Here is a 14,005-nt window from a genome sequence, read left to right on the forward strand (position 1 = left end):
TTAGGAGATCTGATTCTCTCTGTCCTTTTTTGGTTTTCACAAACGTGGCTGGCCTGCTAATAAGCAGACCTTGGCCAGATGGATTAGAATGGTGATTGCACATGCTTATGTACAGGCTGGCCTTCCAGCTCCTGCTACCATCAAAGCCCATTCTACTCGGTCTGGTGGACCTTCTTGGGCGGCCCGCCGTGGAGCGACCTTTGAACAATTGTGCAAGACGGCTACGTGGTCCTCAGTGAACAAGGTTCTATGCCTTTGATACTTCCGCCTCCCAGGATGCCTCCTTTGGACGCCGGATTCTAATAGCCCCTCCCATGGCGAACTGCTTTAGGACAGCCCCAATGTTATTCCCAGTGGAACCCCAGTGTACCCCGCTGCAGGAAAGGAGATTTATAATAAGAACTTAACTTTGTTAAATCTCTTTCTGCGAGGTACACTGGATACCATAGGGCGCCCACCCTGACGCACTTAGCTTCTTTGGGTTTGTATGGCATTAGCCGCTGGTACCTTCTCCTGTCGTGAGAATGTAGTGTATGTGGCTACTAACTGTTGTCGTCTCTTTTACCTGTTACTGCACTGGACTGGTTAACAAAACTGAGCTCCAGTGCCTGGAGGCGGAGATATAGAGGATGCGGCGCTAAGCATCCTGGGAACAGCCAAAGCTTTTAGCCTGTTGGTGCCTCGAATCAAGATCCAACTCTACACCCCTATGTTATTCCCTGTGGAACCCAGTGTACCTAGCAGAAGAGATTTAACAAAGGTAAGTTCTTATGATAAATCTCCTTTTTTTTTTATCAAGTTTTTTTTATTGTTTTTCAAGAAACGCAGAAAAACAAGAGAAGGATAACAAAAACTAAAATGTGCGCATTGCATGTGTAAACATTGGCAGATTAGAGATGATAACGTGGATATACCCGATAACTTATTTCACACAAAACTAACACGTTACGGAGAGAATTACGTTAATTAAGAAGTTCAGATTTCAAATGAGGATACAAAGAAGCAATACAATTCACGTAGGAACAATAATCAGATAGAAATAGTCTTACGTATCAAAATATTTGACAAAAAGTCTACTTGCATGTATATATAGAGGCAGGTCAGTGTTTTCCCGAAAGCAAAGAGTTATTGAGCGAACCACAAACAGCAGAATTTAAGAGGTGGTATCAAGACTATACCGAGAGTTCTTCCAGAGGCCCCATACTTTATCATATATCGCTGGACATTTACGTTTAGTGGACATAAAATGCTCATGTGAAAGTGTAGTGTTAACTAATGCCACCCAGCAGCAAAGGAAGCAGGGTAATGGGCCATCCTGGTACAGGCTATACATACAGGGACAATCTGAGAACATTATTAACATAAAGAAGAAGGGGGGCATAGAGGGCTGTAAATCCAAGCCAAATATGCAAATACGTGGGTTCATTAAAGGAATCTGTATACCAGTGTTATGTATGCAGGTCGTTATTTCATCCCAAAAGGTGGACACAGCCAGAGTAGATGCCAGAAATCAGCACCTGAAGCAGAGCACTTAGGGCAGGTATCGGATGCCGGACCTCTGATTTGAAACAGCTTGCTTGGGGTCCATAAGACCCTATGTAAAATGTACAGTTGGATACGTTGAAATCTAGCGTAGACTGTGGCCTCTGTTGGGGAACCAAGGACATGTTCCTACTCTTCATCATCAATCATGCCCAGATCTACTAACCATTTAGCGTGAATAGCACCTAAAGCATCGGTCCCAGAGGAGGAGAGGAGGAGGGAGTAGAGAATAGAAAATTCCTTACGAGAGGGCACAGTACGAACCAGTTTATGGACAGGGGATTCAGAGAGTTGCGGATCAGTACCCCCCAGTGTGCAGTCAATGCATGACAGAGCTGTAACTATCAATAAAAACAATGTATAGGAATGAGACAAATAATCAAAAGAGTGAAGAACCCCATCTTGATAGAGTTGACCTATGCGGAAATTCCAAAAGAAATCCAACCAAAACTACCCTCCAGACTACAGGTTTCAGAGAAATTCATATTGTTCCAGACGGGAGAGCAAGGGTCTACAGAGGGATCCCCTAATAGTTTCTCAACTGCTATCCATACCCTTTGGGCTGGTTGTATAAGTGGAGGGAGAGAAGAGAACGGGGAGCGTGCCAGAAGGAACTGTACTGGGGAAAAAGTAAGTCCCGCCTTATCCAAAAGAGCCACAGGTAGGTTCCCATAGTCCCCAGCGGTAGACTGCTTTATTTTTACACTGCAGTTTAGATTTCAGTTTGGACACACACCACCCATATCTATGTCTCTCTGCACATGTTACATCTACCCCACCTGCAGTGCAGCATGGTTTTGCCGAAGTGCACAGTTACAGTACTTGCTTTTTATTTGCTTTACTTCCTTATCAGCCCCTGTTGAGTAATAGATTCACCTGCACTATGCAGTATGCACTCTCCAGGGCGGCCGCCTTCTTACAGATGGGTCCTCCGCCAGCTTACCACCGAATGGGTCCTTCATGCAGCTGCATGGCAATTGTGACTAGCCATGTCAGCCTGGGACACGGTCGCTGGAACATACATACCATGCATTGCTTTGGAAGCTGGTGCCATTGCAGCAATCCAGTCACGGCTACCTCAAATACTTTGTAAGATCAGAGAGGACACATCTGTATGTCATAGCTCTCTTGCCTAGTTTTGGTGTGTATAGAGTACAGATTCATCCTGTCCCCGTGCACTTACATACAGAGGGCGGTATTCAAATGATATATCACGCCCAATCTCCTTTCTAAAGTGATCCCCGTGAAAAGAATTGAATACCGCCCAGAATGTGTTTCTAGGAAGGAGAAAGAGGGAACATAGAGAAACTAAATTTTTTGTGCTTACAATGTGACAGGGTCTCTCTTAGTACATGTAGATTGTCGTTGCAGCTGTTTGCAGGCCCGGCCGAGGAGATGGAAGCCAAAAGCGCCATGTATTCTCTGTTATTTCTGGCAATCGGAGGTGTCTGTTTTGTGACATATTTCCTTCAGGTTAGTATCCCATGTATCCTGCACCTGGCCTATTACTAGGCATGAGAGTAGACGAGGAGCGGCAATATTCTCTGGAGAAACAATTACATTAAGGGGTTGATGCTGAGTTGAATGCATGTGAGTTCTGTGGACATGTCTTGTGTGTTCTCACACTGCACATTCTCCAGAGCTGCGTGCATCAGTCAGCAGGAAATCCAGAGTTATATGTGACTTCAATGCATTTCCACTTGTAGCTGAAGGGAAGTAACAGAGCATTTGCATGGTCAGGGTTGCCAAGACAAGGGGTGTGGATAAATTCAGGGGGACTTGGATATGCCCCTTCAGGGAAAAAACTGTGACCCTCCACAGCTTGCCAGGCCCCACAGAAAATATTGGGCCTGGGTAATCAATACCCCATCTGCCCTCTCGGCAGCAAAGAGCATGTTGACATAATTACAGGCTATATTTCTACACACATGTAATTATGCCTTTTTTTGGATGGATGATGGTCACTGGGGATGTATAGGTGCTGGTCACTAGTGTTGTATGGATGCTGGTCACTAGGGTTGTATGGATGCTGGTCCCTGGGGCTGCACTGTATGGATGCTGGACACTGGAGTTCTAGCAAGACCTCTATACTTCCTTTTCAATAGTTCGATTAGATCTGGCATGGTACTGAAGGATTGACGTATAGCAGAGGTAGTGCCGTTATTTAAAAAGGGATCCAAAAATCATCCAGGTAACTACAGGCCGGTTAGTTTGACATCTATAGTGGGGAAAATATTGGATGGAATTCCAAAGGATAGCATACAGGAGTATCTGCAGACCACTAAGATTATTAGCAAGAACCAGCATGGGTTTGTGAGGGACAGATCATGTCAAGCTAACTTAGTTGACTTGTACGAGGAAGTGAGTGACAATCTTGAGCAAGGAAAAGCAGTGGATGTGGTCTACTTAAATTTTGCAAAAGCCTTCGATACAGTGCCTCACAGGAGACTAATCATCAAATTAAAAGAGCTTGGCCTAGGAAAAACTGTTTGTACATGGATAAGTAACTGGCTGGACAACAGGGTACAGCGAGTAGTGGTCAACGGGAAGTCTGGAAACTGGACACCAGTAGTCAGCGGAATACCACAGGGGTCCGTACTCGGGCCACTAATGTTCAACATATTTATCAATGACCTAGAAATAGGCCTGGAAAGCACAGTGTCAATCTTTGCTGATGATACTAAACTGTGTAGGGTAATTAATTTAGAAATAGATGTGGAGTCTCTGCAGAATGATTTATCTAAACTTGAACTCTGGGCGTCTAAATGGAGAATGAGGTTCAATATAGAAAAATGCAAGGTTATGCGTTTCGGGACTAAAAACAAACTTGCATCCTACATATTAAACTAGGGGTAACAGTGTTGGAAAAGGATTTGGGGGTACTCATTGATAATAAACTTAATAACCATATACAATCAGGGGCAAACGCAGGATCCAGTCAGCGGGGTTTCCATATGTATGTGTGTACATGTGTGAGTATATATATATATATATATATACATACACACATATATATATGTGTGTATATACAGTGTCTATATATATATATATATATATATATATATACGCAAATATATATATATATATATATATATATATATATACATACAGCACAGCACACCCATTCATTCATACAGACACACATACCGTACCTCGTTCGTACGTACGTACGTACGTACGTACGTACGTACGTACGTACGTACGTACGTACGTACATACACAGAAGCACACACACATACATACACACAAACTTAACATACTGTATACAGTACATTTTTAATATATAGTAATGTACCATCAGGGGCCGGGAGGTGGGAGCAGACGGCAGCACTGTGTGGGCGGAGGGAGCTGCTATGGCTGAGCTTGCGCAGCCAGCAGCTTCCCCAGGATATTCTCCATGCAGAGAGCTACAGAAATCACTGCACAAAGAGTTTTAAGGAAAGAACAAGGAATAATAGAAACAAAGAAAAGAAAGATTCTTAGAGATAAATTTGGGGTAAAGAAACCAACAAAACCCCTAAACAAAATCAGAAAGACATTGCTAGACAAAGACACAAGATTCGGATCAATTCCCATAAAGAAAAGCACTACAAGCCCCACTTACAAGAAGCTGAACCTTGCGTATCAGCAATATATGACCAAACTACATCAAGTCACCAGAGACAGAAAGGAGGAACTGGAACAAGCTTCCCTTGTCTCCTCAGCAGAAGACACAGGATCAGAGATCTCATTCTCGATTCACGAAATAGAAGACGACCCGCAATATGAAGAACTAGCCAGACTGTCATTAGAACAAGGTTGGAATAGCCAACACCAGATCAATTCATTCATCACAGAAAGAATACACTCGGGCAAACAAACCACAGACACATCCACTAAGAAGACACCAGATAGGATTCACCCAGGAACAGTACTGATAGAACAATTACCTGAGGTACAGGTAGAAGACATAGCAGCATCACCATGTGCATCAAACCAAGTTTTTTTAGGGGTCAGCCAAGTAGAGGGGAACAACGAGAGAATCAACAACACACTAATCAAAACCGGGAAACGAAAATTAGAAAAACAAGAAGGGGATGTAGGGGGGAAGAAAAGAACAAGGATAAACCACTCACAATAACAAGAGAACTAGGGAAAGGGATATTCAATATAAGTGGCACCACACTTACAGACAATGAACTAAAACTGCTCGACAAAGGTCTCAAATTTGCCCCCACAAACAAGCTTGATAAATTCAACACATATTTGGACCTACATAAGTTTGCCAGAAAATTAACGCTCAAAAAATACTTTGCAACAACAACACCGGCTCCAGTCAGAAATCAAACAGACCCTGCCGGTTTTAGACATAGCACACTCAAACCACCGTCCACGTTCTATCCTAGCCATCTGAAAGGTACACAAGTAGATGCATTCATCAGAATGGTAGAACGAGATATTGAAAAACTGAACACAAGCAAAATCACCAATAATTTGTCAAAACAAGAGAGAACGTCACTACAGGATCTACAAGACAATCATTCCCTCATAATAAAACCAGCAGACAAAGGGGGCGGTGTAGTAATTCTCAACAAATCACAATACATCAATGAAGCAAACAAGATTCTAGAAGACAGAAACACATCAGAAACTACCTGGAGATCCGACCCTGACATTCCAGAAGGAATTAAACCACCACTTACAGATAGGAACAGACGTAGGAATCCTCAACCAACATGAACATCAATACATACAGAACCACCACCCGATTATTCCTGTGTTCTACTACTTGCCGAAAATACATAAAAACCCAAACAATCCACCTGGTAGACCTATCATATCTGGAATAGGTTCATTAACATCACATTTGTCAGAATACCTGGATACATGCCTACAACCTTATGTACAAAAACAGAAATCCTACTTGCGAGACACCACGCACATACTGAACAAAACCCAAGGACTAGAATGGGATGAAGAAATGTGGTTAGTGACATCAGATGTAGCATCTTTATATTCGGTAATAGACCACAACCAAGGGATACAGAGCATCAAATACCATCTAGACCAGGATAAAGACCTACCAGATACACAGAGACAATTTATTATTGACAGCATACATTTCATACTCAAATACAACTATGTGTGGTTTGAAGATACATTCTATTTACAGATAAAGGGGACCGCGATGGGCACGAGATTCGCCCCCAGCTACGCAAACCTCTTCATGAGCTGGTGGGAGGACCACCATGTGTGGGGCGAGTCGGGGCTGGGGGCGAGTCTCGTGCTCTGGACGAGATACATAGATGACATTTTCTTCATATGGCGGGGCGATGAGGAGACACTCATTGAATTAATTCAATCAATGAACCAGAATGCAAACAATCTCCAATTCAACACCATTTATAGCAAGACAAACGTAGACTTCTTAGATCTCAAATTCTTTATAGAAAACAATCAGCTGCACACAAAAACCTTCAAAAAGACTGTGGATGTCAACAGCTACATTTTATCCACCAGTGGACACCACCCCAACTGGTTAAAATCTATCCCGAAAGGTCAACTCACACGAATAAGGAGAAATTGCTCACGTAAAACAGATTATGACATTCAAGGCAGGGAAATGATGTCAGAATTCAGAGAGAAAGAATACAAAGACGAACATCTAGAGGCAATTTACAACCAAGTAGGTGAGATAGATAGGGGTCAGTTACTACAGTATAAAAAGAAAGATGACAAAGAACAATTGAAAGATGTACTATTCATAACGGATTATACACAGCAAGCAAAATCACTGCAACACATCCTCAAAAAACACTGGCCACTTCTGATGGAAGATGAAATTCTCAATGATGTTCTAGACACAAAACCCAAGGTCATATTTAGAAGAGCACCCAATCTTAAACAAAAGTTGGTTCACAATCACATAAAACCAAAGAGACTGACACAATCACACATTGGTCAATCCAAACCCAAATCAGGATTCTATTATTGTGGAAAATGTGTAGGATGCAGGAATGGGGGAATGCACAGTACAAAACCAACAGTACAATTTAATTCCACCAACACAGGCAAAACATACAACATAAAAGAGAGAATGACATGTGACAGCAAAGGGGTCATTTACTTATTAGAATGTGGTTGCACTAAGCAATACGTAGGCCGCACCACACGTCCATTGAAAGTAAGGATAGGTGAACATATACGCAACATCAAAAGGGGACTAGAGGAACATAACCTATCTAAGCATTTTAAAGATCACCATAACAGTAACCCCATATCGCTAAAATACATAGGGATTCAGGAAGTACATCCAAACTGGAGGGGAGGAGACTATATTGCCAAACTCAACATGATAGAATTAAGATGGATGTATGAATTAAAGACACTAGCCACACAGGGTTTAAACCGTGACAATGAGGTAAAATCACTGATATGCAAACAATGACTTCAGTGCTGCAGCCAAGACTGTAACAGTATGTTGAAGAAAACACTTGCTGCACCTAGTAATGGCTGTCCACATGGGCAACATTCAAGCATTAATAAATAAATATCTATGCAAACAATAAGAAACGTCTACTATACCACAACTAAGACTTTAGCAGTCCTATAGTAAAGCCATCTGCTATAAAGAGCAATGGGTACCCACATAGGTAACAATCAAGTATACAAACAACAATAATAAAATATATATAGGCAGCTAATAAGATATATATATATATATATGATTATATTTAATTCAATCTGAATCTACATCCATTCACCAATCATTGATCAAATTCTGTTAGAACCACAGTAATCATCAATGTTCAACATCTACAAGTCAGTACATAATATGATTGTACTTCATTTATTTATCACATTATTATTTATCAATCGCAATTTAATCATTACAAATAAAGTAATCAAGTTAAGAATCATGTTACTGGAACAGACACATCCATTTAGACCAATAGAAATCTTCTATACATGTCAGGTGACCCAATGAAGTCACAGAATGATCCCATATAAACCACTGGGATATGATCCCTAAGCATCCACTTCTCCCAGAGGAAGGCCTTGGAAAGGCTGAAACGCGTTGGAGTAAAGACATACAGACTTTCAAGTTCTGCAGAACTACTTTTGCATACCAGATACATCGAGCTTCACATCTAACAAGACCCGGTCACGTGATCGGGAGAAACCCGGAAGCGGACCAGGTTGCTGAGCAACAGAAGACGGACAAGCCGGTGATGGGACTTGGCAAACACAGGAGAAGGTAGGAAGCGAGCCTCTGTTGCGGCGAGGGTCACTCACTAGGCGGCTCCAGAGAGCGCTCTCTGAGTTTTCCCTCGCCCCAGACGAGATTACCGGTGCGGCGCCTCGGCTCTCAGGGGGTGTCTGTTCCAAGGCACACCACGGGAAGCTGAGGCCGGCCTGTAAGATTAGTCCAGAGCCTCCCTACCTTACCCCCCATGTGTAATTGCCCCATACCCACACCGTGAAGATTCCAAGTGTGGCACATACAGAATAAGCGCTATTTGTGAGACTGAAAAACTAGAGTGCACTCTAACAGAGACAGTAATAAATGCATGCGGGACGCCGCTAGTTTGAAACTATTTGCTGACCAAGAGTGACATTACATATCAGTGCCATCCAGCACTCCTCTTCACATTATTTAGTTATTTAGATAAATACAATAAATTGTTACATTGTTACCGAATTTTTATGATCATCATTGATTTCAATACATTTCAATCTGAAACATAGGACCACCAAGCACCCAATTGATACATCATTTATTATATTTATTATTTATTATATATACTCCATTTGATTTTTATTTTATATTCGTTTCTCATTCAAATCTATATGCATTGATCATTTTATCACATACGCACCAGTATTTGCTGAATTTAAGGGTTTATATTCAATTAACCATTAACCATTCATCAATCCAATTGATTATTCATTTATTTATTTATCCTTATCCATACTTGAAGAAATCAAGGGCTCATATCTTATTAACCAACTAATTGGATAACCAGACCAATCATCCGGATTGAGCGCAACACCATTCCCAATTATCTATATAGTTCCATCAGGTCAGTCACCTGAAGGTGTAGCAGCTCGTCCACACAAATAGATCCCAGTGCGCAGGTTATCACATTTCTACTCTGCTGCTATAGCTCCGCTGTCACGTACGCGATCACAGCTTTTACTGAGACGGAGACACTTCTGTCGCCGTCTCAAATATAAAAATGTTGGCTCATCAGGGGGGGTTTCTAGGTACTCGGAAACCCCCCCTGCGTGCGCCACTGCCAATGTCAAAGTGCAGTAAAGAAGGCAATTAAGGTGTCAGCGTGCATAAAACGGGGTATTGAGACAAGGGACGAGGATGTAATTCTGCCGCTGTACAAATCATTGGTACGTCCGCACCTGGAATATTGTGTTCAGTTTTGGGCACAAGTGTATAAAAAAAGATATTGGTGAACACGAAAGGGTTCAAAGGCGAGCTACTAAATTGATTAAAGGGCTAGAGGGACTGGATTATGAGGAAGGCTTACTAGGTTGAACATGTATACAATGGAAAAGAGGCGTCTAAGAGGAGACATTATTAATGTCTTCGAATATGTAAAGAGGCACTACAAAGAGTTATCAGAGGAATTATTTATTAAAAGAACTCTGTTTAGGACACGTGGGCACTCGCTGAGGCTGGAGGAGAGAAAATTCCGCACGCAACGGAGGAAAGGGTTCTTCACTGTTAGGGCAATAAGGATTTGGAATTCCTTGCCAGGGAAGGTGGTAATGGCGGACTCTGTAAATGCATTTAAAAAGGGATTGGATGAATTTCTGATTGAAAAGGATATCCAAGGTTACATTTAAAATATTGATGTTGTTAATCCGGGTGTAACATGATTTGTAGTAGTTAACTAGTCATAAAACATTCTTCAGCAGGTACAGTAAAATCAACTCAACTTAATACAAAATATAGGTTGAACGCGATGGGCATTTTGCCTCTTTTCAACCTCAATTACTATGTTACTATGGATGCAGGCCACTGGGCTTGTAAGGCTGCTGGTCACTGGGGCTGCACTGTATTTATGCTAGTCACTGTGGTTGTATAGATGCTGGTCACTAGGGTTGTATGGATGCTGGTCACTGGGGTTGTATGGATACTGTTCACTTGGGCTGCACTGTATGGATGCTGGACACTGGGGTTGTAGGGATGCTGATCACTGGGGTTGGGTGGATGCTGATCACTGGGGCTGCACTGTATTTATGCTAGTCACTGTGGTTGTGTGGATGCTGGTCTCTGCAGCTGCACTATATAGATGCTGAACACTGGGGTTGTAGGGATGCTGATCACTGGGGTTGGGTGGATGCTGGTCACTGGGGCTGCACTGTATGGATGCTGGACACTGGGGTTGTAGGGATGCTGATCACTGGGGTTGGGTGGATGCTGGTCACTGAGGCTGCACCGTATTTATACTAGTCACTGTGGTTGTGTGGATGCTGGTCTCTGCAGCTGCACTATATAGATGCTGAACACTGGGGTTGTAGGGATGCTGATCACTGGGGTTGGGTGGATGCTGGTCACTGGGGCTGCACTGTATTTATGCTAGTCACTGTGGTTGTGTGGATGCTGGTCTCTGCAGCTGTACTATATAGATGCTGGACACTGGGGTTGTAGGGATGCTGATCACTGGGGTTGGGTGGATGCTGGTCACGGGCTGCACTGTATTTATGCTAGTCACTGTGGTTGTGTGGATGCTGGTCTCTGCAGCTGCACTATATAGATGCTGGTCACTTGGGTTGTAGGGATGCTGATCACTGGGGTTGGGTGGATGCTGGTCACTGGGGCTGCACTGTATTTATGCTAGTCACTGTGGTTGTGTGGATGCTGGTCTCTGCAGCTGCACTATATAGATGCTGGTCACTTGGGTTGTAGGGATGCTGATCACTGGGGTTGGGTGGATGCTGGTCACTGGGGCTGCACTGTATTTATGCTAGTCACTGTGGTTGTGTGGATGCTGGTCTCTGCGGCTGCACTATATAGATGCTGGTCACTTGGGTTGTATGGATGCTGGTCACTTGGGCTGAATTATATTGGTGACTTGGTTCTAATGAAGGTGGTCCCTGGGTGTCCAGTTACATTTCTGGTTTTTAGTTAAATAGATCATGTTTCAATAAGGAAAAATAATGATATCCTTTTGTAAAGCATGCTGGTGATGTTAATGATAATAATAGTAATAATTCCTCATAGACTTTTGTAGTTACATGCCCAGTGAAATGATAAAAACAACTGCAAAGACTTACATAATATTGTTCATTCACCTTGTCACAGGGATTCACATTTGGGAAAGCAGGAGAGATTCTCACAATGAGAATCAGACTGATGACCTTCAAGGCAATGTTAAGACAGGTAGGATAATGTATCCGTCCACTTATGTATGATAACATCACATGCATGGAAATTTAGTTACACGTACTATAAGAAAAGAGACAGCATGAAGCGGGACTTTTATAAGACTGATGATTATTCTGCTGCTTGGAGTGACAGGATTCTGTGTACTTTGTATTATATGAATAATTGCTGTGTTCCAGATAGTTACGAAGCTGTTACATATTTGCAGGAAATGGGCTGGTTTGATGACAAGAAGAACAGTACCGGGGCTTTAACCACACGACTGGCTACTGATGCATCACAAGTTCAGGGGGTAGGTATTTTGTTGCCTGCTTCTACCTACACACCTACAGCACTGTCATCGGTTATACACTGGCGGATGCTGTGCTGATTTTCAGCAAGCAGTGTTGCAGATTACGGCCCTCATTCCGAGTTGTTCGCTCGGTATTTTTCATCGCATCGCAGTGAAAATCCGCTTAGTACGCATGCGCAATGTTCGCACTGCGACTGCGCCAAGTAACTTTACTATGAAGAAAGTATTTTTACTCACGGCTTTTTCTTCGCTCCGGCGATCGTAATGTGATTGACAGGAAATGGGTGTTACTGGGCGGATACACGGCGTTTCAGGGGCGTGTGGCTGAAAACGCTACCGTTTCCGGAAAAAACGCAGGAGTGGCCGGGGAAACGGTGGGAGTGCCTGGGCGAACGCTGGGTGTGTTTGTGACGTCAACCAGGAACGACAAGCACTGAAATGATCGCACAGGCAGAGTAAGTCTGGAGCTACTCTGAAACTGCTAACTCGTTTGTAATCGCAATATTGCGCGTACGTCGGTCGCAATTTTAAGAAGCTAAGATTCACTCCCAGTAGGCGGCGGCTTAGCGTGTGTAACTCTGCTACATTCGCCTTGCGAGCGAACAACTCGGAATGAGGGCCTACATGTAATCACTTCTCTTTTCTAGTATGTAAGGAGTTCTGATACTGATGTGTCCTCATACACCTTTATTCTAGGCACGCCAAATAGCCACTCTTAGCGCTAGGGTACTTGTGGCTTAAAACTGCAAGAAGCAACAAAACTACATTGCTAGCGTACACTGGGGGTAATTCAGACTGCATCTCTGCAGCAGTCACAGTCTGAATTACCTTGTGAAGTGCGCACGCACCTTGGGATCCCAGTGAGATGCTTTTAGCATCTCACTGGCTGCGATCACCTCTGCCTAATTGACAGGCAGAGGCGGTTGCAGGGCGAGAGGGGGCGTGCCAACGGCGTTAGAGCGCCATTGGTGGGTGCGGTCCTTACAACGGAGGCGTGTCCGGACTATTGAGGGCACTGGCCGTGGCGGCTGCGTGACGTCACACGCAGCCACTATGATCCGGAACGCAACGGGTAGCCCCCTGCCTGCACGCAGGAGCTGCGCAGGTAGGAGGCTACTTGCCAGGTAGAAAAGCATCACCGCCGTGCAATGCTTTTGTACCTGTGCGAGGGAGTAGGGTCTGACATGCGGGGCGGACTAGCCCTGTGCTGGGCGTCCCCCCGCATATCAGAGTAAATGATTGTAGGAGTGCTAAGTTTAGTACATCTACTATCAACTCTGAATCCCCCCCCCCCCCCACTGACCACTGGGGCTTGCACTTTAGTACAATGTGTTTTATTAGTTTAAAGAAGGACAAGTAAACAGTCACAAGGCCATTAAGGCTATAAACAGATAAAATGTAAAGGACAGCCAATATTCCAATGAATACAATCACTCAATCAGAAATGCAATTCCAGGTAAAAAAAAAAGAAAAAAGAACCATTACAAAATAATCATTGACATTACAACCTCTTGGGGAATACTGACAGGAGGAGGGACAGGGAGACAGAGAAAATAAAGAAAGTGGAGAGTGGGATAGAAAGAAGGGAGTAGAGGGTTAATCGTGACAGTTACGATATTCCGGATAATGGGGGGCAGTGTGTTCTCTATAGTCAGGTGCGCCCTTAAAGGCTAGCCATTTATACCATGTAGCTGTAAAATTAGATGAGGGTGTCTTCATAAAGGACGATAAGTCACCCATTAGCATATAATGGTCCAGCCTTTGGAACTAATGAGAGATGGGGG

The 14,005-nt window shown here is 43.3% G+C and overlaps 1 protein-coding gene across 2 annotated transcripts in view; it reads left to right on the forward strand.

The window, feature by feature from the left end:
• Positions 1–14,005, forward strand: part of LOC134927267 (ATP-dependent translocase ABCB1-like) — a 503,919-nt gene that overhangs the window by 402,671 nt on the left and 87,243 nt on the right. For both annotated transcript variants that reach the window (XM_063921477.1, XM_063921479.1), the window contains exons 18-20: positions 2,914–3,015; positions 11,849–11,926; positions 12,138–12,221. In XM_063921477.1, coding sequence (XP_063777547.1) covers positions 2,914–3,015; positions 11,849–11,926; positions 12,138–12,221 — 264 coding nt within the window. The remainder of the gene's footprint in view (positions 1–2,913; positions 3,016–11,848; positions 11,927–12,137; positions 12,222–14,005) is intronic.

This window comes from Pseudophryne corroboree, chromosome 5, assembly GCF_028390025.1.
Source record: "Pseudophryne corroboree isolate aPseCor3 chromosome 5, aPseCor3.hap2, whole genome shotgun sequence".
Classification (NCBI taxonomy): domain Eukaryota; kingdom Metazoa; phylum Chordata; class Amphibia; order Anura; family Myobatrachidae; genus Pseudophryne; species Pseudophryne corroboree.